This window comes from Calidris pugnax, unplaced genomic scaffold (assembly GCF_001431845.1).
Source record: "Calidris pugnax isolate Ruff unplaced genomic scaffold, ASM143184v1 scaffold273, whole genome shotgun sequence".
Classification (NCBI taxonomy): Eukaryota; Metazoa; Chordata; class Aves; order Charadriiformes; family Scolopacidae; genus Calidris; species Calidris pugnax.
Window position 1 is genome coordinate 4,155,643 of NW_015094508.1, and position 25,873 is coordinate 4,181,515.

Consider the following 25,873-nt stretch of genomic DNA (forward strand, 5'->3'; position numbering starts at 1 on the left):
ATGGCCTCCCCGCCGGACGGCGAGGAGCGGGCTCTGCGGCAGCGGGTGGCGGCGCTGGAGGCGGACCTGGAGGCCTGCCGCGGGCAGCTGGAGCGGGCTCAGCGCCGGCTGCGCCGCACCGAGCGCCTCTACCGTGAGGCGCGGGAGGACGGTGAGGCGCTGAGGAGACAGGTAGGCCCCGGCAACCGGCTCCCCCGACCCCGTCTCCTCGCCCGGCCCCAGCCCTGTCAGGCGTCCCCGCAGCCCTCACCCCCACAGCCGGTACCCCTCACCTCCCCTCCGCCTGAGCTCATGCGGCGGCGGGAGCCGTGCCTCCCGGAGCCCGCCTGGCTCTCCTGTCCGGCGGGACTTCACTCACCGGGGAAGGTGCTGCCGCTTAGCTGTCGACTTAGCTGTCCCGAGTCAGCGTCCGAGGTTCGGCTCCACAGGTGGTGGGGAGAATGGTAACGTCCTCTCAGCCGCAAAGTTGGTTTCGCAGCCAGGAGCGAAAAGGCATTTAGAAGAAGGAAAGAAGCTTAGTAAACAAGGTGAGGTAAAGAAAGAGCAGAGTAACAGTCCCGCGGATGCTTGCAGCGAAATAGGGAGGTTTTGTAAACGTGACGGTTCATCACCGCGTAACAGTGGTTATTGCTTGACATCCAGCTTCGCAGTGTGGGTATCTTAAAAATAACTTTGGTTGAATTTTTCTTCCAAAGTGCTTGTCCTTATTATTATGCCCTCTGTGAGCAGAAATTATGTTTTTCATTATGCCAGCCATCCAAGGAGAAAATTGTCTCCTGCAAAACAAAAGGTCAGTTGAAATAGCAATGATGCAGTTGTTTTGTGTTTGAATTATGGAATGTAAAATGGGCTGATACTCTTCTCTGATCTTCTCTGACCCTAAAATGCAGTGTTATATTCTGTAACGTGCTGGTTTTCTTTCAGGTTGAAGACCTTACTAAGGAGATCCGTAATATAAAGGAGAAGAATACATCTAGTGTAGAATTACAGACAGAGGACTATGCTGCGTGGGCACAAGCAGGTAGAGCATGTGGTGATTACTAAACAGGCATCTAAAACAGTATCTTATATTGATTTTTCTATTATGAGATATAACATTTTTAATATAAAATGTAACGTATATAAAATATAACATTTTAATATAAAAATGTAATATACATTTTTAGCATAAAAATGACAGTAATGTGACATTGTCTTTTGGTTCCTTTCCTAGTGGTCTGTAGAATTCATACCATAGTAATCTGTTAAATAATAATCTTGTATGTTACACATGGAGGTGTTTTACTGATTTTAAAAGTACATTAAAACAAGGCATAGTTTGTTCAGTAAGAGTATGGTAAATTCAAAGTGGAGGCACTACCTAGTAATTGAATTTCACTAGACTACTTATGCATGAATTTCCAGTTTAAGGTGCTTAGACTGCATTGTGTAAAATAACTACTTTGATGATTTAATGCAACTTCATTTTTTTTTCCCCACTGCAGATTATTACTACTATGAAAATTATTACAATCACACTGATACTCAGGATTGTGCATCTGAACTGCCAGTGCAGCACAATGATGTCACGGAAGCCACTGAGCATAATTCCACAGAGGAATCGCAGACAGATGCAAGTATTCCTTTAAAGATGGATAGCACTGAAGTTGCTGAAGGTGGAGAAAAGGAAAATTTCATCCAGAATTCACAGGTTGTAGAACTGTTTAAGCTTTTACCAATTTTAAAGTCCATACTCTATTAAAATCTCATTTCATAGAATGACAGAATTTTAGGGGTTGGAATGATCTGGAGATCATCTAGTCCAACCCCCCTGCCAAAGCAGGTTCACCTAAAGCAGTCTGGACAGGTCTGCATCAAGGCAGGTTTTGAATGTCTCCAGAGAAGGAGACTCAACAACCTCTCTGGGCAGCCTGTTCCAGTGCTCTGGCACCGTCAAAGTAAAAACGTTTTTCCACATGTTCAGACAGAACTTCCAGCTTGTGTCTGTTGCCCCTTGTCCTGTCACCAGGCCACAATGAAAGAGCCTGACCCCACCTTCTTGACACCTGCCCTTTAGATATTTATAAGCATTGATGAGGTTCCAGCTCAATCTTCTTGTCTCCAGGCTAAACAGACCCAGATCTCTCAGCCTTTCTTCATAAGAGAGATGCTGCAGTCCCTCTACTGAACTCTTTCCAGTAGTTCCTTGTCCTTCTTGAACTGGGGAGCCCAGAACTGGACACGGTACTCCAGGCAGCCTCACCAGGGCAGAGTGGAGGGTAGCCTCCCTTGACCTGCTGGCCACATTTTTTTTTTTAATGCATCCCAGGATACCATTGGCCTTCTTGGGCACAGGGGTGCATTGCTGGCTCACGGTCAACTTGTTGTCCACTAGGACTCACAGGTCCCTCTCTGTAGAGTTGCTCTGCAGCAGGTCAGCCCCCAACCTGTACTGGTGCATGGGGTTATTCCTCCACAGGTGCAGGATCCTACATTCGCCCTTGTTGAATTTCATCAGGTTCCTCACCACTCAGCTTTCTAGCCTGTCTAGGTCTCGCTGAATGGCAGCACAGCCTTCTCGTGTGTCAGCCATTCCTTCCAGTTCTGTATCATCAGCAAACTTGCTGAGTACCCTCTGTCCCTGTATCCAGGTCATTGACAAATATGTTGAACAAGACCAGACTCAGTACTGGCCCCTGGGGAACACCATTAGTTACAGGCTTCCAACTGGACTCTGCACTGCTGATCACAATGCATGATTTCCCTGTGGTGAATCCATGCTAACCACTCCTGATGATGTTTTTTTTCTTCTGCATGCTTAGAGATGATGTCCAGGATGGGCTGTTCCATCTCCTTTCTAGGGATGGAAGTCAGGCTGACTGGCCTGTAGTTTCCTGGATCCTCCCTCATGCCATTTTTGAAGACTGGTGTGACACTAGCTTTCCACCAGTCCTCCGGGAGCTCTCCTGTTCTCCATGGCTTTTCAGAGATGATGGAGAGTGGCTTCGCAATAACATCTTCCAGTTTCCTCAGTGCTTTTGGGTGCATCCTGTCAGGCCCAGCGATTCGTGGGTGTCAAGTTTGCTTAAATGATCTTTAACCCTATCCTCTGCAATCGAGGGAGAGTCTTCCTAACTCCAGGCTCTCTCTTCTACCTCCATCGTCTGGGGTTCCTGAGGGCCGGCCTTAGAAGTAAAGACTGAAGCAAAGAACACATTCAGGTCACTCCACCTTCTCTGCATCGTTCGTCACCAGGGTACCCACCTCTTTCAGCAGTGGGCCCATATTTTCCCTAGTCTTCCTTTTACTGCTGATGTACTTAAAGAAGCCCTTCTTACTGTCCTTGACATCCCTTGCCAGGTTTAATTCCCAAGTGTTGCATCCTTGCAGACTCTCACAGCGCTCCTATACTTCTCCCAAGTGGCCAGTCCTTTTTAACATGTTCTGTAAACTTCCTTCTTCCCTCTCAGTTTTTGCAGAAACTCCTTGCTCGTCCATCATAATTTCCATTGAAAAGATGTGCTTTTGGTCTTGATGTATGATGTATGATGTATGAAATTATTTTTTGTGATGGTGTGGTGCTGATGATAGCAGACAAGCATTATTGTGCTTTGAAACTAGTTCTTTTTGTAGTATGTTGGAAGTGTAACCCACTCCTATATCTCTTTAAGAAAAAAAAAAAAAACACATTCTCAAACATATGTCCTATGTAGCTTGGATGCATGATGTTTTTTCATCAGCAGAATATATTCAGTGTGGCCATGCTGGCTTTCCTAAAGTGGTGGGGGGTTTTCCCCATTGATATAAGGAGGCAACTTGTAAGGAGAAAAAAGTTCTTTGAGTTTTTTATGTGTTTATTTTGTTGTGCGTTTTTTTTCCCTGCTATGCAGCCTTCTCGTAGATCACTCACTTCTTCTCACCCACTTAACTGATCTTGTGCCTTAGCATCTCACAACTGAAATGGAACAGAGAGCAGAAATCTATTTTAGGAATGTACTGAAGATACTCACTGTGTGTATTTTTGACGTGAACTACTTTTGAATACAGGATGGGGAAAATGAAAGGCACAGGCCGAAGTCTTGGTCCCATTGAAATCAGTAGGAATTTATCAGTAAATCACAGCTAGATTTTTGCCTTCGTGTTTAATAGTTACTGAATTAATTCAAGTCCATATTGCGCTAATTTGTTTTATTTAAAATAGGGCATTGTAAAATGCTAAAGAACCACGGAGATTGTTTTTAGAAGAAAACTTAATTTCTTACTTTCTGTTGTCAGGAAGCAGAAGATACTTCAGTACCAGAGGGCTCTTTGGCAGAGAGCTTGAGAGCTGCTGCAGAAGCTGCTGTTTCACAAACCGGATTTATTTATGATGAAAACACAGGATTGTATTATGACCATAGCACTGGATTCTACTACAATTCAGTAAGAATTGTTTTCAAAACCCTTGGCATTTTTTTCTCTCTTACAAACTTTTAGTAGTAAAAGTTGATGTGGGTAAAGAACTAAGATCCAAGCTGACTTTATGATTTGAAGAACATGTTACTGAAGAAAAAGGGTAATGGAATTTTGTTAATTAGTTGTTGAATTATTTCAAGATAGCAGGCAGAGATAAACAACTAGATTTTCTTTCAGTTACATTTCAGCTATCTTCTAGATAGTTGACTTGTGAAATTTTATGCTATAAAGCTCCTCTGGAACTCTTTCAAAATTAAAAGCTTGAGCTACAAGATGACTTGCTTAGGAATTGACAGATTGCTGAACTAAGTGGCTTCTCCACAGTGAAAAGCCTGTTGACAGAAAGTATATTAAATACTTATACTTTTATGTGAGTATTGTTACCAACTAGTTTGATGTTACAGGAAAGAAAACACTGCTTTAAAAAAAGATGTCAGTGGATCAAAATTTCATAATATTTAAGTTCTGCTATACGTTTTTCATAAGACAGCTTTTGGGGAGGTTTTCTTTTTGTTTTATGAGGTATGTGTATATGTACATACATACATAAGTATATACAGTGTCACAAATGGCAGTGGAACTACTGTGATGAAGACAGGTTTTGTTTGCAGCGTTACACTCAAATTAATTTTAAAAAAGTGCACGTGGTACATGAAACTGCTTGTTTTCAGGGATGCTTCTGGACTTTAAAAATTAAGTTATAAATGATAGTATTGCTTTTGACATAGTTTGTGGATACAGTTAGATACATAAATGTTTGGGACTATAGATTACAGTTTATAGTGCAGTTACACAAAATAGTATGTTTTCTTGTTCAGTAACTGTTCTGAATTACAGGAATGTTCTCGTATTGAGTTTACTGGCCAGGTTTTGGTAGTGGTGCTGAGGCAGCCTCTGTGAGAAGAGGTCAGGGCCTACCTGGACACAGCAGGTTCCACTGCAGGACACAGCTGAGCCCATTGGAGAAGGTAGTGGTGCCTCTGTGGAAGCATATTTAAGAAAGTGCAAAATACTGCACAGTGGAGTGTTTATGTGTTGGGGAGCAGGGGTGAAAGTAGGGAGAGTGGGTGAGAAACAACCCTGCAAACACCAAGGTCAAAGAAGAAGGAACAGGAGGAGGTTCTCCAAGCACTGGAGCAGGCAATTCCCTGCAGTCCGTGGAGGAGGACCACACTGGAGCAGATATCCCCACTGAGGTCTGTGGAGGAACACCCACACTGGAGTAGCTCCTTAAGGAACCGTGGTCCATGGAGAGCCCATGCCAGAGCAAGTTCCCCTGGCTGGACCCGTGGCTCATGGAGGACCCACAGTTTAGCAGTTCTGGAAGGACTGCAGCCCATGTGAAGGACCCATGCTAGGCAGAAGAAAAGTGTGAGGAGGAAGGAGCAGCAGAGAGGAATTGTTATGAGCTGACTGTAACCTCCAGCTCCTCATCTCCCTGTGCAACTTGAGCAGATGTAAGAGACATAGAGGAGTTGGGAATGAAGGAGTGAAGTAGAGCTTGGGAAAAAAGAAGCAGGGAGAGGTGTTTTTGTTTCTGTTTCTCATCTTCCAGCACTCTTTTAACTGGCAATAAATTAAATTTATTTTTGTAGCATTTGCTTCTTTATTGACTTTTTTGTGTTCTTTGTGTTTCTTTGAACAACATACTTATTGAATTAATGATAATATTGTTCTTTATGTTTCTTATGAAGGAAAATCAACTATATTACGATCCAGCAACTGGAATTTATTACTACTGTGATGTGGAAAGTGGCCGATACCAGTTTCATTCACGAGTGGATTTGCAGTCTTACCAGCCCTCTGGTACGCAGCACACCAAGGATAAAAAAGGGAAAAAGAAGAGAAAAGAACCAGAGCGGATTACTGCAAATGAATATAAGGTAACTTTAGAACTGATAGATAGAAAATGCAAATCCTGTTTGGTGTTTTTTTCATTATTCAATTTATGGGTTGTGGGGTTTAGTTTTATGTAGGGGATGTATGCTTATTTTCTGAAGGTTTCAGACATCTTTAAATTATATATAGCAGGTTGCTAACATATAATTAGTGTTCAAATAAGTTGGGTTCCCTCACTTTTTCAGCATTATTTTATTACAATACAATTGTATAGATAGCTAAAATTGAGTGTCAGTGAAGCTCTCTGATTAGCAAGCACACTAGAATGAATTTGGGGAATTGTGTGAACTGGATTTACATCAAAAGTTCCGAGTTATGTCAGTGTATTCATTTTAGAATTTTGTCTTGTGGGTTTTTTTTGTGTTGGCTGTTGTTTGGGTTTTTTTAATTCACGTGATTAATCAAAAAATTACTGAAAGTTTTTAAAATGCATACACACTACCTCTTCTCTGTGACTATGTTCCAAACCCATTTTATTGATATTTTACTATAGCTCTGACATCATTTGGGGTTGATAAAATGCCTGTGTAGTTCTAATTCTTTGTGTGTTGTGCTCTCGTACTGCTGTTTTTATTTGGTCAATACTTTTTTTTGTTGTCTATGGTGTGTGGATATGCTGTACGTCTTAATATAATACCTGTTGTACTTAACTTACATTTTAAGCTCTAACAAACATAACTGCTATTTTGTTGCTTCTCATTGCTGAGAAAGCATACCATATAGGACATAGTGACTGCCTTGGAAAACATTATTCACTCCTGAACACCAGAAGTTCTATTCTAACACAGCTACTAAACCTCAAGAATCATTTTCTTAATGAACACTATTATTGATGTTGAATCAAATGTATATAGTCCTACTCTGCAAACTTATTTTATTACTTAAGATTTAATTTAATGTTTTGATTTCTTTAGTTTGCAGCACTCCTTAGTTCACATTTTTTTAAAGCTTTTGATTTGACTGTTGCATAATTTCATTATGTAGGCCTCAGCTAACCTGACTGGTTGAAATCTGAAATAATTATGCTACATAATAGTTATGTAGCATCAGTACAGACTTCAAAAATTTTGTCTCAGGAGTGAGGTCTTCAGAAAGATCTGAAAATAGAAACTCTTTACATTAAGAACCAGTGAAGGTAGGTTAAATGGATCATGGTAGTTCATCGATTACAGATTTTATAAATAGATTGTGGCTACTGTGAGAATTTTGTTCTTTGAGAACTTCACGTGAACCATTCCATTTTGAAAACTTGAGAGATACTTGGCAATATTAGATACAACGATCCTTTAAACTTCAGAAAATTGAGCTGCTGCAGCATCCAAGTTTTGGGCATGCTGTGTACAACTGCTGAATTAGCATTCTGTCACTCTCAAAATGCATTGTTAATATAGAACTTTATTCATCACGTGTCAGAAAAACATCATGGAAAGCTTGTAGGAATGAGCCTTTATCATGTAGTACAATTAATAGATGTCTTAAATTTAGCTCTGTGATAAACTCTTACATATTGACCTAAATCAACAAGTAAGTGTATAAAAGTTCTGTGGCATATATAGCTCTGACCTAACAAATAATTTTGACTGCTTTCTGGGATCTCATCACAATCCACTTCTGTCATGTGATTATACTACAAACAGCTGCTTGTCTTTAGCTTGTTTTGTATTGATAACATATTTTCATGTAGATGGTTTTGTTAATAAATCTTTTGTGTGAAGCTTGTACAGTTACAAGGTAGGAAGTAGACATCCACTTTTTATGATGTGTTTTATTGATCCTGAACTGAGTACTTTGCTTCATTTGTGAATTAATTTGACCAAAAAGATAACAGGAAAACAGATTCTGTGGTGCCCAGATCTTTCCATCTGTGAACAGTAAGTGAAAATTACTATTGTAGTAAGAATCAAGGCCTTAACTTTCTTTAAAAAAAAATTTAAAAAAGGGAGAATACGAAGTGAAACTTAAAACAATTACTCTCCTCTTTAAACTTAAAAAAGAAAAGATTACCTTTTTGTCAGTGCACTTTTATGTAAATGCATTGTTAGATTTAGAAAAAACAAAGCACCTTACTGTCATATTTTACGTGACTGAGTTAAAATACTTTATTCTTGTTGTGTGGTTGTTAATCATATAAGAAGTTTGTTCATAAGCTTAAAAAGGTTTTATTAGAATAAAAGATGAAGATTAATTAGAATAAAAGATTGTAGATTTTTTCCGTTATAAAATGGAAAATGTAGTTTATAAGCTGCACAATCTACTTCATATATTCCTGATATTTCTTGGCAATATTGTTTTCCAGTTTGGTCTGGTATTTTTAATGGCACTGATTAGTTCATGCTAGTTATTGTATTATTTACATCCTAAAATAAAACTAGAAACCTCTGGTTTTAAGTAGAACCCTGTAGTTGAAGTGTTGACTTTAGAAATGCTTTCCTACACAGTAATGTCTAGCCTTCTCCTTTTTCATTCCATTTGCTCTTCCACTCTTTACCAAAAGAAAAAAGTTAAAATAAAACCTATCCCTGAATGCTGGTTAAATAATTAAAGGTGTGGCAATTATTTTGAAGATTAGCACTTCATTATTGCTTTTCCCAATTGGTTATTAAATTGTGCTGCTAGCCTGAAAAATGCCTCCAAACATTACCTAATTTCTTGATAAATGTGGGTTTTACTTGACTTCATTTTTCTATAGCCAGTACAAGTAGGAGAACGGTTTGGTTTATTGTCTGGTCTGCAGACAATATAGTGGTACCACTATAGACAATAGTAAATAAAGCAATACCAGGGTCTAATTCTGGGACTGTATCATACACTCCCTGGACATTATTATTGCTGGATGACAAGGAGGTGGCTTTTAAAGAATATGCATGTGCAGCGAGGGAAGACAGTGAGTAGTAGTTATGGAACCTCAAGTACACAAAACACTTCTTAAACTTGTTTTTCTCTCTTTTTTAGTTAAGGGATTAAGTGTGAGCAGGCATTGATAGATTTTTAGTATTACTTAAAACTTGTCAAATACAAGAAATAAGGAAATTTAGAATTAGAGTGTGTAGATTATCACAGGAAATACTTCTACATATACAATACTGGTACCTACGTAGTCTTTACAAAAACTGCATATGATTTTTCAATGACTTATTCTTTTTAAACCAAAGTTAATCTCTTTTTAATCTAAAAAAGATGGCAACTGGGCCGATTTGTTAACTTTCTGGTCAGAGAAGGGGGTTTTTAGTTTTTATTTAGTTTGTCGGTATTGTGAAGGATTTGATGTGCTCAGCTAACTTACATACAGTATCTGTTTATAAGTAGTAAGTTGAGATGCTTAACACTAGAGAAATGGCAAGTGTATGCTCCACCAATACTGCAGCATTCTTGAAAAAGCAATATAAATCTGAGAAACTGAAGAAAAAATTAATCTGTTAATATATTACTGTATTTTTATCAAGCTGAGGTAGCAAACAAGTACTAGTGAGTGTCTGCTGCAAAAATTAATGTGCTACCCCCATGCTTGCTTTTAATAGATGATCAGGAATTGTATTTGCCAGAATAAAGTATTAGATAGCTTCTGTGCTGGAGGATGGGTGGAATACTTTGGAACTTTCAGGCATATAGTTTAGTTCTGATATCTTTTTGTAGTTGTGGGCCAAAAAAAGAAGAGGGCGAGAAGTAGCATAATTATCTCTTGTACAAGAAAAATCTTTAAATAAGTTAGGAAGAGTTAAAAAAAACAAAACAACAACCAAAACACAGACAAAAAAAACCAACCCCAAACAAACAAAACAAACAACTGAAGCATATCACAAGGTGGCATAAATGATACTGTGATCCCTGCCCTGACATCTAGATCTTGCGCATCCATACAGGTTGGAGAAAGGCTGTGTGCAATCGTAGCAGTTCTACTACTGCTTTATGTAGTTCTGCTGGCTGGATTGGGACCATTAGAAATACATAGCAAAATTTGGATGCACGTATGCCATCTTTCTCCCAGAAACTATTTTTACAGTTTATTCTTTTATTTTAGCATAGTGCTCAAAATTAACTTCTGCCATATTCTTTTCCATTATAGATGCATCCTAGTTACCTCTGTAGGAGAGTCAAGGCTTTTGTAGTAGTATTTCCCATACGACTCTTGAAGCAGTGACTTTTATTTACTTTTATCACATGTAGTTTACTTTTTGCTGATATTCATCCCATCTTTAGGTACATCAGTTGACAGAAACCATGGCTAATCTGAAGATTTCTTCTTTTGGATTGGCAGCTTCTGGTGAAGGTAGAGTTGAAACACCAAATGCTTTCATGGTGTTTAAACTTGGTATTTTTATTATAGGAAAAATAGCATCTAGTAGCTGATGTTTAGATACCTATTTTCCTACAGGAATTAATTTTTTGAAGCTGTTTGATCAAAATCAGTCCATTTACAAAGTAACTTTGAGACATATTTGAAATGCTGTATAAGTAAAACATCTGAAGAAAAATTTGATGGCATTCTAGAATATTTGGCAAGAGACATATTTAACATCACAGGATTAGCATAGGGTGTCCTGACTAAACAAACTGCATTCTTTAGGTAAGGCAAATTTGTTTCCTGTATTTCAGAGCTGTTCACCAGTGTGTAAAATGGATTCTTTATCATACAGGAAGAGCTTTACTTTCTTTCTGGCTTATAAGTAGATTTTTTGCATTGGAAATTCGAGTATTGTGTAGGGTGGAAGACAGTAAATTAAGTACTTGTGAAACAGTGCTAGAAAACGCAAGTTTAGTCATCTGAATGAAAGAGCTATTTTAAACTTCTTGAAAAATGTTTCTTAAGTGAAATACTGAATTTCAGATTAATATTTCAAATTGAGAGTAAGTGCTAAAGATCTTATGTATTCAGCCCTTCAGATGAGGGCGTTGAATACCCATGATTCCATTAGGTCACCTACTGAACTTCTAGCAAACCAAAAAGCAACAGCCTATGCATTTCTGAAAAGTTGTATTTGTATATATTTGTCTGTTTTGTATATAAAAAAAAATTGATTTAGAAAACAACACAGTTTAAATAGTGCATTTATTAGAATTAAGCTCTCGATAAATTTTAAGTTCTAATTTGTAGACATGCTGAAGAATTGCATGAACATGTATGTTGATCTGGCATAATAGAGGAAAATGTGAAGTTTTGAGAGACAAAATATCTTTGTCGCAGTAAAGCAAAAAGTATAGTTAAATGCTTAAAATATTTTGAGTTTTTCATTAAAAACACTTCAGTTACTATGATGATTCATGTATATATTAGAAGTAGGCCAATCTGCACTTCAGAAGGTTGTTGTAATCAGTAGTTTGTGGTCTATTCTTTGTAAGGCAAAACCATTGATTCCAGTCACACAAACTGGATTTGTAATTTGTATGATTTGTAATTCTTAGATGGTTGTCATTCCTTATGGAATACATAAAATTCCACCTGCACCTTTGGCTGTCTTTGTCAGGGATGCAGAAATATGAACTGACTCAACCCTGTAGTTAAGAAAGAGTTTATGGGTTGGATTCATCCCACTCTCAACTTCACTCATGCTTAGTGGGAGAAAAGCCAATGGTGATAGATAGAAAGTTTTTCAAAGCTGAATCACGTATGGGCAGTCCATATTCAACCTATGACCGTTCAGGTACGTCTGCTGACTGTTTAGAAGGAATGTGTGTGCCTACTATCCTGGTGTAACAAAGATGGTTATAATGAGCACGTACTTAGATACTTTGTGTGCTGTTTTCACCCCATGAGTTTGGGGTGAAGAATTAAATATGCCGCCATTGAGAAATGAAGTGTGTTGCTGGTGTTTCTTAGGTCATTGAGGATGCTATTTACTGAATATTCTGTTTATTGCTCGTCTCCGTTTTTTAAGCAGTGGCTATGTAGAGGCAAAATTATTGTCAAGATATGCATTTTAATACAGATCTGTGAAATCAGAAGGGGCTCAAAATCCATATTCTTTAGGAATGCAGTTTTATATTAGCTTTCTTAACAGTTGATTGTAGTAATGGTGGAAAAAAATAGAGAAACTGCTGAGAACAAACTTAATGGTCATATTGGCAGAATGTGTGTACAGAATCTGCAGTCTTATCTGTATGAGTGTTTTTTAAATTTTTTTTTTTCAACCCAGAACAGAGCCTGCCCTTCAGTAGGTAGGCTTTGAAACAGCACCATTTTATTTTTTAATTTAGAATATCTGAAATGATGCCAAAACCAAGTATTACCGGATTCACTGTGGAGAAAGAGCTAAGTGATTGAAGCTGTCATACTTGGACAGTAGTGCATCACAGTCATCTGTTGCTTTGCCTCAGTTGTCATTTGAGCAGACCGTTGAGTTTTTCTGTTTTCAGATTAGCTTAGTAAAACTTTGGTACCTCACTATTACCGGAAGAAATACATTTAGGATTGCAGACCACATTGGTAATATTGATCTAATATCTTTACCAAACATAAATATAGACAAATATAGTGGAAAAGATCATTCACAAAAGCAATAATCAGATTTACCAAAAAGATTTCTAATGGAATTAATGTGTCTGACATGTACAAACTGTGTAGTCTTACTTCTGGCAGCATTGCTACATCTCTTATTTAAAGTAAACAACATTATGCAGTGACCTTGTGATCCTGTTCCTTCCTAGTTCCAAAACTTAGAGGATTCGGGAGGGGTGGTGCATTGTATAGAAACCCTAAACAAACCAACAGTCCTTCAGTTAAAGCATGTGGTCTTTTAAAATTTGCTGATTATTCCTGAGAATCTGATGTCTTATTGAAAGTGTTTCAAAAGTACACTGTAAAGTTCCATCAGTTTGACTACTGGGCTGAGAGGAATTCTTGTTTGTCTTACAACTGTGCCACTGATAAGAGTTTTTACAGTTCTGGAAAGTGAAGATGCTTTAGTTTCCATGATGTTACCATTCACATTAATTAACGTATCTTGAAATGTAAAATGCTGTATATGAAAACTTACCGAAAAAAAAGTCAAGGATGTTTTTTATTTTAACTGCTGTATTGCAGTATTTGGTACAATTCAGGGCCATTGAATGCATTCATTCTGAATGCAAGATGGCAAATAACTTAAAATCTGATTATTTTTTAAATTTATCTCTTAAAGCCAATTGTTGGTTGGTTGTTTTCTTTTAAGTTGGTCATCAGGGCTACTAGATTGAGAATTTTCATGATACTCTGGCAAAATTAATCTGAAAATTTAGATTTCTCAGTTTAAAAAAAGTCTTTTTTTTTCTGGTGATGAAATCAAGTGGCAATGGAAGAACCTGCAGTCATCTAATCTGCCTGATATTCAGTGGAGAAATTTGTAGTAGAAAATGGATTCACATTTAGCATAAATTAAAGTTAGCATAAATTAAAGTTAAGTTCTCTACAGCATCTTCATGAAAGGCTTTGTTCAAGTTGTAATTTTGAAAGGAAAAAAAAGCAGGTTATTAATTGAGCATGCGTGGGCATTCCTGATATTCCAGACCATTGCGGAAAAAAATGAGAAAACAACATCAGGAGGAAGATATGATGAAGATAAATCAAAGAACTTTTATACAAGTTGCAAGAATTGAGTAAGAGAGGGACACAAGTAGGTGTCATAAAAGCAAAACTGGAAAATATTCAAGATGCTGTTGTACAAGTTTGGAAGTGAGGACAAGGATCTTAAGTGTTGTATGAGAAACGAAGAAGAAATACGTGAAGTTTAGAAGAGGAGTGCAGTCACTTTATCAAACAGAAGATGGTCTCAGTCATGTCTAATAGAATGTGAAAATGTTTCTACTGAAATGTTCTGTTGACTGCATGCGTTAAACTTTCTGGAAATGTAACTGTTTCTTTATAGCAGTAAAAATAATTTTTCCTAGTGAAGAATGTACTTCCAAGGTGATAGCAGATTTTAGAATAGCTCAATCTGCAAGGAATTTTAACATTCTATAACTCCCCTCCAGGATTTGGACACAGAAGAGCAGAAATCATCTAACAGCCTGAATTGCTTTTCCACTACTGAGCAAGTAAGTTCTACTGAAGAAGAAGAGTCTCCAAATGTAAGAAAGAAGACCAAAATGGACACAAAACCACGAAACAACCTAACAGCCAAAGAATCAATTTCTATAGACAGTGTAAATTCACATTCACGCAAAAGTACACCAGATACTGCAGCGTACACAGATGACAGTAGAACAGCAGACACAGAGAGTGAGCCAGAAGAAGGTGAAATTACAGATTCTGAGTGTGAAGCCTACAGCACTGAGGATGAAGTAACAAGTGAAGAAACTGCGGATTCAGAAGACTTGGAAGATGAAGGTGAATTATTGTGGCTTTTATGTATGATGTTACTGTATTTTTCCAGGACCCATTAAGAACAAACAAGAAAACAGTTTAGATAATTTAAAAAAAAAAAAAGGCATGTGAATTGAGATACTTTAAATTGAAAAGTGCTATACATTACCAGTATTTGTTTCCTTCTCTTTACTTGCACAGTAGCCAGAAGTAAGTAGTGGTGTTTTTGTAAAAGCTGTTTAGGGGTATAACTTCCTGTGCTTGTGTAGAAACCTCAGTGGTAGAATAAAATGAGGATAGTGATTAGGATAGTGACAGGAGAAAAGAAAGTCTATTGCTAAAGTAGAGATTCTAGTACACACCTCACAGTAATTCTGTGTATTAACTCTCTTCAATTACTGTATAATATTTCTGGTACTGTTCATAAGCAATCATGTGTGATTCAATGCAAGATGAATCCACTGTGGTGAAAAGGAGGAATGTAGAGTACTCAGTATTATATGAAAACCTATTATCCTATCCTGTTATTGAAATTGGTGTAGAGAGGAAACCTGTATGCTAGTTTATACCGAAGGAGGTGTTCTCCTAGGTCCTTAAGACTTCCTCAAGAACGGAATGGTCTCTCGCAAAAAAAAAAAAGGCAACCTGTGAAAAGCTTAATGTGACCAATTGGAACTACATATATTCCAAATCACTGAATGAAATACAACCTATAGAAGTCTGTAGTGCAGCCTGTGCCCTAATCACAGAGAAATAGTCAGTTTGTTTCTTCTGTTGTCTTTACTTAATTCAGAATCTGAGTAGCCGAGTATTAATTAATTCAAGATCTGCTGTCAACAGGCTCTTAGATTAAATTTCCTTCTCTCACTATTTCCTAATAATCAGTTCTGCAGTAATGCTGGAATAATAAGAACTAGAGGCAGTTTCTCTCCTCCTAGTACCTTTGAACTAGTGTCTTCCCATCTTACCATGTCTGTTCCTAGCTGAGAGCACTGGAGACTGTTTCTGGAAATGTACATCCAAGAACAGAATTCATACAGCTGTTAGAATGTAATTACTTGACAGATACTGAAGCAAAAGAGTATATGCATCTGTTGGCTTATGTATTATTTATTCTTCTCTGTATTGGTGCATAGTGCTAAGAAGAATAAAAACTAGTAAAAGTACATTTGACATGGAAATTATCAAATATAAAGTTCTATACGCACTAGGTTTGTGATGTGGTGAACAAAAAGATGCAGCCTCTTCTCAAAGTAAAATTATATTCTGATCTGTTATGACTAATGGTCCATAAATGTATAATATGCTAAGAAATTCTGTGAGTATCTTTGTTTTGTTGGTGTAACTAAACAGTTGTGTATATGTAAATAAAAATGTTTTCCTAATTCTGGTTAATATTATAGTGTGCAGTCAGCCTTTGAAACTGTAGTCTCATCAAAGTTTTCTCTCAGATGTGCTTATACAGTATAATTCCTTTCTCTGAAAGTTGCATAGGAGACAGCCAGATAACAGCCAAATGTGTATCTGTTGTTTGAAAGCTATAGACTGTAGAGGTGAAACTGTAATTTCTTGATAGTAACAGTATTTTTCTTTATAATTACAGATGAAGAAAAGATCTGGCCTCCTTGTATCAGAGTAATTGTAATAAGATCACCAGTTCTACAGACTGGATCACTTTATATTATCACAGCTGTCAAACCTGCTACAATTGGAAGGTAAAACTGAATGGAAGTGTTACGTGTTATCTGAAACTGTACCTCACTTTGAAAGCTGTGGAAGCCACTCAGGATTGCTTGGCCCTACTGTTTATGCTTGTCCTCCTAGGGTGCAGCAGCTGTGAAGTACTCTTGAGTTAGGTTAGCACACAGTAGAAACGTAAGTCATGTCACGTAACAGCATGCTTGCTGCGATAACAGCATAGGCAGTCAATGTAGCTGAGCAGTCAGATTTGTCAGTGGTAATTTGATCTTGTATCTGAGTCCTAATGGCAGCATCGCTGCAAGTCATTCGTTGAAAACTTGCTTTCTAGAAAGTAACTTTTTTTCTGGGCCACGAAGGTAACTTTCTCAGAAATGGAAGAGTACACTTCTGAAATTCAGGATCACAAGGAAGCAAACCCTGGAGTTCCTCACTGATTCAAATCCCAGTACAGTTGGTTTATAGTTCTTAGATGTTGGGGTTAGTGCTAGCCTGTATGCATTCTTCCAGTTGTAATACTAAAAAACCCCAAAATCTGGTTTGTTCATTTTGCATGATGAATTTAATGATGGTTTTAATTAATGGTTTTTTCCATGCTTACTGAGAACCACACCCTTTCAACTGTTTTTTTCTAAAGCTGATAGATGTGGTTTTACTCTTACAGCTGGAGTTTTCTAGGTGCATTTATGTGAAGATTAACAGGTGACAATTCTGTTTGCAATTTGCATATAGATCATTTGCTAGCTGCATTGTTTCTTTATCCCCTGGTATAAAAAACTAATACACAAATCCCTTCCTCCTACTGCAGTGTTTTTTAACCAAAAAGACCCCCCAACTATATAGATTATTCTCTCCTTGTTCATATTTTTGCACAGAGAGAGTGGTTGGGCATTGGAATAGGCTACCCAGGGAGGTGGTTGGGTCACCATCCCTGGATGTGTTCAAGGGACGTTTAGATGTGGTGTTGGGGGATATGGTGTAGGGGAGGACTTTGTAGAGTAGGGTAGATGGTTGGACTCGATGATCCCAAGGGTCTCTTCCAACCTAGACGATTCTATGATTCTATATTACCTACCTAACGCTACCAAGAATGCAATTTCAGAATTGAAGACTGATGCCAAGATGAACTTGGAGAAAGTGGAATTCAGACAATTATTTACAGGCCTTATGAGTACAAAAAATCCAATAGAAATGTCATGTTTATAGATAAGAATTTAAAGATACAGCTTTTTCATATATTCATTGCCTACCATGTATAGATTCTAGATGGAAGAATGGATTTGAAGGTCATCTTTACATTGTGTATATTGCAACACAGTGTTTTATATCTGGAAAGCTCCCCAATAGTTCAGAAGAGAAACATGGTATTCAGTTGCAACTGAAACAGATCTTTTCTAAGCTTTTTTGTGACTTGGGTATCAACTTGCCTTTCCAGAGAAAAAGACGTTGGACACACACTTCAGATTCCTGAAGTTGGAGTCAGTAAGGTAATTCTTGTTTCTGTCTGCTGAAAAGTAGATCACTGCAGGAATAAGCTTTAGATTTTTATGACTTTAAATATTGCAAAATTTTATGTTAATTTTTTTAAGAACTTTTAGAATGAGTTGTGGGTTTAGCCACATTTGAAGTTAGAAAAAAGAAAACATACAGTATTTTACTGAATAGGAAGTGAACACAAACAGCAGTGCGATATCAAATCTAGAAAAGTATTTTTTAAAATCGGGAGTTTCACAAATCCACAGCATAATGCTCTGTAAAAAAATTATACTTTGAATCTTGAATTTCTTAGTTATTCAACCTGAAATCTTACTTTAAAATAACATATATATTGTGAAGTATTTGGTTAATAAGAACATTTCACTTAGGCTTCTGTTTGTCAGTTCCATGCAGAAGTATATTTTGACCACGATTTGCAAAATTACGTTCTTGTGGATCAAGGCAGTCAGAATGGAACAGTTGTTAATGGAAATCAGATTCTCCAGGTGAGTCCCTGTTGTTGTAATGCTGTATATGTTGCAGAAAACTGTAGGCATGGGGCCTTATTAAATATGTCATAGCAGATCACTAACAACCTCATTGTATAGCTTCTTGCATACATTAATCTCTTTTTTGGTTCCCTTGTTTTTATGGGCACACAATACTAAATGTCTGATTTATATTAGGAAAAATTCACTGCAGTTGCTAGAGTGAAATACCTACTGTAGTTAAATACTTGCCTGCATTTGTGAGACTAAACTGAATTACTATATTATGAGCAATATTCGTGAAACAGAGTTTGTGCCCATCATTAGTAACTGATTAACATGGTTGCCAAAACTTTCTTTTGCTGTAGCCTAAAACAAAATGTGATCCCTACATCTTGGAGCATGGAGATGAAGTGAAAATCGGTGAAACTGTGCTTTCTTTTCACATACATCCTGGCAGTGATACTTGTGATGGATGTGAACCAGGACAAGTCAGAGCACATCTTCGCCTGGACAAGAAAACTGAACCTTCTGGTTAGTCATGTTATTATGGGATGTGTTTTCTATTAAGTTCTTTACTTTATAGACATAATTATTACTCTGGGTTTGTTTTCAATTTTACAATTTTCTTGTCAACTGGGAATAATTCTACAATACATGATGATGTATTTTCTTGGTATGTGTGTCTGTGCAATAATGTTAGAACAAAAACTCGAGTTGTTCGATGTTTCTAAATATTGGTACATTATTAATTAGAAATTCAATCTTGTGTTCTTCCTTTTAGTTTGCCCAGCACTTAGCAAAGAAGAGAGAGAGTTAGTCAGAAGAAAAGCATTAAAACAAATACGGGTAAAATACGGTTTACAGGTGAGTTTACAGTAGAAGTTGGTTAAGTATTTGAAGCCTACAACTACTTTGTGATTCTGTTTTAAGACATAGACTTCAGTGAATAAGGGAAGTTTTCAAATGCACTCAAAGTTGAGCCTGGTAGTTTATCTCAAGCTTTTCTTTTGTACTCTAAATAATAATTATTTACAAAGCTCTACAGAGAGATATGATGGTAACAGGGCATGGAAGTTCTGTTAAAATATTAGGAAAAGATCCATTCCAATGTGTGAAAGATTCCCTATCTTTTTGAGGTTAAGATTTTTTTAAGATACTTCTAATTTTGTTTATGCAAATTAAGTTTGCATTAAGTTGCAATGCTGTCTTTTATTTGGAAAGCAAAAATAATGAGCAACTGGAAAAATGATGGAAGGAAAACAGACATTTTTAAAGTTTTTACTTTAGTCCTCTGCCATAGAAGGTGGCCAACAAGAATGTACAGGCAATAAGTATTCAAGTTACGTCAGTTTTAGAGATTATTTTAACTATGGGGTTACATCTAGCACTTGTAAATTCTTCAGCTATCAAAATAGTATCAATACAGAATCTATATGCATGCTTAGTTCTGTCATGTATTCTGAGGAAAGTTGCTGCAGAAGAGACTAAATGTTTAAACGGAAAGCCAATGCCATGTCCGTACCGTTTTCTGCTTAACATGGAGAGATTGATTCTTCATACCAAAAGAAGATTCAAGAGAATCTGTTAATCTATTTACAGCCTCTGTGACATTAATGAATTTGGCAGTATTACGTTATTATGTGATGATGGCAGTAACATACCTCACAAGGTATGGCTGTACAGTAAGAAACTCCCTAAGTGAGAACTATAGGCTTTTGTTACAAGTTTTAGAATTCATGACATAGGCTGAAGCTGCCTTACTTTTGGAGGGAAGGAGTGGAGTTACCAACAGTAAAGAATTTAAAGCCCATTTTCTTTGTCTTGATGGAATTTAATCTGTTTATCAAGAACACAGAGTATGAAGTCAACAAAGCAGTGAAGAATCCAAAGTACAAAGATAGAGCAGGAAAACGCAGAGAGACAATTGGAAGTGAAGGAACCTTCGAGAGGGATGACAGTCCAGCTTCTGTTCATATGTAAGTTTGTTTGGCAGGAGAAAAATTCTGTGTCCTTCTCTAGTGAATTTTTTAAAATTATTATAACTGTATCCTACTTACTAGCATACAATTTGTTAAGATTTTGAATTACCTGCATAAAATGTATTAGGAGAGCTAGAAAATAGTAAGCGTTCTCACTTCCCTGTTCACATGCTCTTTTTATTAACTCCTCATCTTCTGTACAGAATTCAACTTGGCAGTTAGGATACTTAGATCACTTTCTTACAAACCCAAAAAAATCAAGGAACTCCCAGTTGCACTACTGACACCTTCAATAGTGTCTATTTTTCAAGTGTCTCAATTTTTATTTTTCCTATCCAGTCCCAGTAATAGTACACATGCAAATTCTTCACCTGCAGTTTATTTTATTGTCAATATCCAGCTTATCATAGAACATGCCAAGACATTTTCAGGACATGCATTTTAAATTCCACTTAATTTTAATTTTTCTCTTTAATTATTCCTTTGTTTCTGTACTTGCTTTTTGGGGTGTGTATTTTTTTTAAGAAAAACGAACTTGTGTTTTTAAGTTAGAAAAAGGAAATGTGAGACAATTAAATATGTGTGTTGGGATGATTTGGTGCAGTCAGTTCCCACCCATGCTGTATCCTCAAACTCCAAAACTAAACAACTAGTTCAGAAGGAGTTTTAAGAAAGTTAGTATTGACCAGAGGCTTGGAATAGCTTTGGGAACTGAAGATATTCATGGAAGAACTTGCAAAAGGTAGCACTAGGGTCTTCTGGATAGGTCTTGATGGAAGTAGAAACAGCATAGTAGTTCTGGTTTCTAGAGCAGCATATGCATGCACATTTCAGCCCTTCAGTATTTATCTGAGAGCACACTCTTGGTATTACCTCTTGCTTATCAGTTATCTTAAACTTTCTTCAAAGTGAAATCAGCGACAGCAACAAAGGCCATAAAATGTTGGAGAAGATGGGATGGAAGAAAGGGGAAGGCCTGGGCAAAGATGGTGGTGGTATGAAGAATCCGGTAGGTCTCTGGTTTTTACTTGGAGCAGAAAGGAATAGAAATGTATCTGCAGTGAAAAATGAACTGTAAGCCGCTGTTCACTTGAAACATTTCAAAATCGTGGTTAGGAAGGCATAATCTCATTAGGACCAATCTCAAATCATTTTTTGCTTGAAGTATTTTTTTCAGTGATTTTCCCCTTCAGTGGAAAATGCCAGTTATCTCCTGTCTTTGTTAGGAGACTAAGCAAGGGCAGACAGAGAGCTTCTAGGTGTTGAATTGATAACCTCAGATTTGAATACAAAGTCTAGAGGAAGACTGAAATAATATTAATTTGTGCGAGTTCAAGATGGGCTTATAGTGGAATCCTTCACTTTCTCTGAGGCTGGTGTAGCAAAAAACCAAACTAGATGACAGGACACGAGAGAGGAAAAGCTGCCTGAAGCCACTGTAGCCACCCAGTTCTGGACTTGTGCGGCAGCTTTGTTAGCCCCATTTTTGTCACCAGAGATGTGTTGTCTTTTGGCGCTAGTGCTGCTCAGAGCCACACTGTACTTTTTGATGTCAGGCTACCCAGCACGGGGATCATACGTTATTCAGTCGGTGAGAAGTACTTCACAGTAGCATTAGTGGCAGGTGACATCATTCAGCACTCTAGATCATAGTTCTACCAGTGGTGATCTGATGCACCATTATAATGGTACTTTAGATGTTCACATATGATCTAAGTATGTTAGAGCCTTAAAGAGAAGTGCGTGGGAAGGGGAGAGGGGAATTAATATTGTAAAGTATGATTAAAGTGTTTAGAATACCTAACTTACATTAAATATTGTTGTAACTGCATTTAACAGATCCACCTTCAGTTACATAAGACACATGCAGGTTTGGGTACCAGCAGACCAGCCTCAATCGAAGATGTTCAGATCATCCAGAGCAAGAATAAAAAGAACTGGGATAAAGCACGAGAAAGGTTTGCTGAAAACTTCCAAGAACCTAAATCACAAAAGGATACACCTAAGATTACGCCTTGGGTTAGAGGGACTGTAGAGTGAGGTATCCAGTAACACAGCAGGGTAATTCCCATGTGTAAATAGTTGGGAGAGAATTTATTTTTATTCCTTTTTCTTTTGCTCAGGCAGAAGCGATATGGTGATATGTAAAATACAGTGGTGGAAAAAATTATACAAGACTATTATGTTAACTGTTTTTCTGTAGTCCTTGTGGTTTTATAAAAACACATTTTTAATATGAAATAAATGGAATTTAGAGGGATATTCAAATTTAAGTACTTGAAAGTGATTCTCCTCAGCAGCAGAAAGTTTCAGGTGCGTCTTTAACAGCACTCTTCATGGAAAGTCAAACTGTTAAGAACAAACAAAAACATCTGTTAAATTTAAATATGGTATCTTTAACATTTGAACAGTGGTTTAAAAGCAAGCTGAAACAAACAAAAACATAATCCCCCAGACACTTACTAACATTATCATATTGCCTTTACCTCTCTTGTATCTTTATTCACAATTGCCATTAAATGCTCAGCAAGCATTATACCACTATTAAATTCCTACACTTCAGTACTAGTTACATGTCTCAGCTTACCTTAAAGGGGGTGGGGGAAAAACTTGCTTTTAAGTGATGCATCAGTACTGTTCAAAAATAAATACTGTACTCCATGAAGTAAACTACCAGCATTGGTGAAGACAACAATGTTCAAAGACAGCTTGTAGCAAACTTTTCTTCTGTGAAGAACTTGCCTGCGATTTGTTTAGTAAATCAGTATCTTGCCTTTAAAAGAGGAGGTATGTTTAGAAAACTGCTGTCTGTGTGTATTATTTATTAACTTCTTGTTCTGATACATCCATTGCTGGCAATGGAGATTATGCCAGGAAAAAAAAACCAAAGGATTTTTTGGTGGGGAAGGAGTGCCAAACTGAAGCTATAAGCTTGGTATTTATTGAATGTTACTAAACACAATAAATCATTGTCAATTTAAGTAGTGTGCTTCTTGATACTACCTTATGCATATGCTGGATAGGAGTGCTCTTCTAAAATAAGAAAAACTTAATCCCATTTTAGTCAAGTTAAATAGTTGTCCAAGTAAGGGAAACTCGGTAGTCTCACCCTCTTACTGGATCATCCAGGCAACTGTTGAGTAAAACCAGGACAAGTTGCTAGCAATTTATCTTAATGCATCTTTAGACACATACAATGTAAAGCAAATTATTCAATTTGTTATTAAATTATTAAAGCACACAAGTTTTACAACCCAAAGCGTGCCTTACTTCAGCAGTATAAAGTTGAGATAGTTAGGAGCACTCTGAATGCCTGCAGCGGTACTGCTAATTTAATTAAGAAGTTCGCTGATTGTGTTTGTAACCAGTTATTTTTTTTACTGTTTTAGTGATAGTTACAAATTATTGGATTACTGTTACATTCCTTTATATTGACAGCTTCACTTTTTCTCATGATACCTCTTTCTAGCTGTGAAAAAACGATTGTTCTGTATGAAACAGCTACATGTTAAGTTTAGTTTGCAAGGTATCTAAAAAGGCACTTCAGCTAGTAGGAGGAAAAGAAACAAATCTGTATGCTAAAACAAAGGTTTTGCCTTCTCCCCCACTCCCCAAAAATTAACCTCTGTGGTTTTCATAGTAAATCAAACTGTAAATCTCAATATGGAGAGCAAGGCCTCTTGCGCTTACCTTAGTAGGAACCTTAGCTTTCTCTCTCCCTAGTTATTCAGGTAACAGCTCTAAGACAAGTCCATCACTGGTTTATTGTTGCCTTGCAAAGAAGAAACTGGAAAGGATTTAACTGTATTTGCATTTCATAAAGTTTTTGAAGTAAGACATCATTCACCTTCTGCCAAAGGCATGGTCTCATGCAGTCGAGCACTGACTGCTTTCAGTGCTGCAGCTTCCTCTTTCAACAAATAGTTCCATATAAAGGGTTGAAGTTTAATCTCAGTTTAGCCTTGGTGTGACAAATCCCATTATCTCTTGATGCTGCCTAGGAAAGTGGGAGAGGTGGTGCCTTTAATACCGCACTGTTAACAAAGCAACTGAAAATAAGGTCTGACTAATCCTCATCAAGCAGTTGTGGGCCTTTATTGAGTAGGAAAACTTGTCTTGAGCTAAATGGCCCTTTTCATCCCATATCTTAGTGACCTCTTCGAAAGTTTTAAGTACAAACAGGTTAGATGAAAGCTACCAATGGTGTGCAAGCATTATGTGCAAATGCAGTACTGCTTTCCCTCATGTCAGGAGGGGAACATGCATTGCCATTGCACTATTATAATTTTGGAGGCTATAACCAGTAAGATACAGCATTAAGTTTAACTGTCTTACCTTCTCAGTCCTCCCAACCATCCTGTTGTCTTTTCCAACTTAGAATACTTAATACTGATCACTTAGACAAAGTTGCTTATCTATACATCCAAATAAAAAATTTCAGCGGTTTACTCTGTGTATATACAGAAGTATTGCTAGTGAATATATATAATCTTACAGCTGTTAGGAATAATATTTTATATAGACAAAGTATTTTCATCAGTCCTAACAGTGAGTTTTGCAAAGCACCAACTTACCAAACATATTTCTGAAATTTTAAATAAACTAAGAACAGGTACATACATGCCTTCAGTGCTTAACCACCCTGCTCACAAGTAAAAACTGGGAGCGCGTTGATTAGCTGTGAAAGCCACTAACTGAACACCTAACTTAACCCAACAGGGGCTCAGAACTACTGTATGGATATGAAATACTTTTACAAAGTGTACTACAGAGGAAACCCGAGTGTGTTTTAGCAAAAACAGACCTTTTGCTGCTGCAGTTGTTTGTACGACGTGTACCTGGCTTTCAGCCAGTACTTAACAAATCTATAGCAGCAGGAAGAGATGTCAAAAAGAGCATCCCGTTACAAACAAGATGTATTTAAATGTGCGCGCATACAGATTTTGTTCTATTTGCACTTTTTATAACTCCTGCATATCTTCGCGGTCACAGAATGTGGGGCTCTTCTCTCATCCAGCTGCTGCCTCACAAAGGTTTTTGATTTGTGTCTTGCTTTAACCCGGCGAGACCCTCCTGCAGACGCTGGTACCTGGGTAGGTGTTGCTGTGGCCCAGCTGCCATTGGTCTCGGTGCGGCCCCGCGGCGTGGCGGGACACCATCGGCTCTCATCCCTTTGCTCTCGGGTATCTCAGGTCACTTCAGCACGGCCACGGGGGCACACGCTGCTCTCCCGCGGCTCCTCGGCTAGGGCAGGTGGAAAACACAGGGTTACGGCCTAGGCCGCAGGGGCGGCCCTCTGCCGGGGAGGCCGGGCGGCGGGCTGGGCCCGGCAGCACCGCCGGCCCCTTCCTCCTCCCCGTCACCGCCCCGAGCCAGTCGCCCATCTCAGCCCCGGCTTCGGAGCCCGGTGAACTGCGCGGACCCAGAGCCAGCGCGGCGCGGCTCCTCACGGGCGGCCTTTACCTGTCCGCCGCGCCCGCCGCCATCTTGTCTCCTCTGGTCCCGTCCGGCCAGCGCCGGCGGCGCCACCGCGCGGGGGCGGCCGAGGGCGGAGCGCGGCCTGCTCGGCCCGTCGCCTCCGGGGACGGGATCCACGCCTCGCCTTTACCTTGGAACTGCGG

At 38.1% G+C, this 25,873-nt stretch overlaps 1 protein-coding gene and 1 long non-coding RNA gene across 2 annotated transcripts; one reads left to right on the top strand and one right to left on the bottom strand.

The window, feature by feature from the left end:
- AGGF1 (angiogenic factor with G-patch and FHA domains 1) lies at positions 1-23,233 on the top strand. Its single transcript, XM_014965026.1, has 14 exons — positions 1-171; positions 925-1,021; positions 1,485-1,690; positions 4,255-4,401; positions 6,129-6,317; positions 14,278-14,632; positions 16,212-16,323; positions 17,742-17,793; positions 18,187-18,288; positions 18,639-18,804; positions 19,055-19,137; positions 20,122-20,249; positions 21,162-21,261; positions 22,092-23,233. Exons 1-14 carry the CDS (start codon positions 1-3, stop codon positions 22,290-22,292), a joined length of 2,109 nt encoding a protein of 702 aa, XP_014820512.1. The 3' UTR covers positions 22,293-23,233.
- On the bottom strand, positions 22,328-25,873 carry LOC106901937. The gene is made up of 4 exons (XR_001414403.1): positions 25,716-25,873; positions 25,342-25,496; positions 24,100-24,249; positions 22,328-22,601 (listed from the first exon to the last, which is right to left on the bottom strand). It is a non-coding gene; the product is annotated as an uncharacterized LOC106901937 (long non-coding RNA).

Coding starts and splice junctions, on each gene's coding strand:
- AGGF1 (XM_014965026.1), top strand. CDS start 1: ATGGCCTCCCCGCCGGACGGCGAGGAGCGGGCTCTGCGGCAGCGGGTG. Junction 1,691..4,254: donor ATTTCATCCAGAATTCACAG/GTTGTAGAACTG, acceptor TTCTGTTGTCAG/GAAGCAGAAGATACTTCAGT. Junction 6,318..14,277: donor TTACTGCAAATGAATATAAG/GTAACTTTAGAA, acceptor ACTCCCCTCCAG/GATTTGGACACAGAAGAGCA.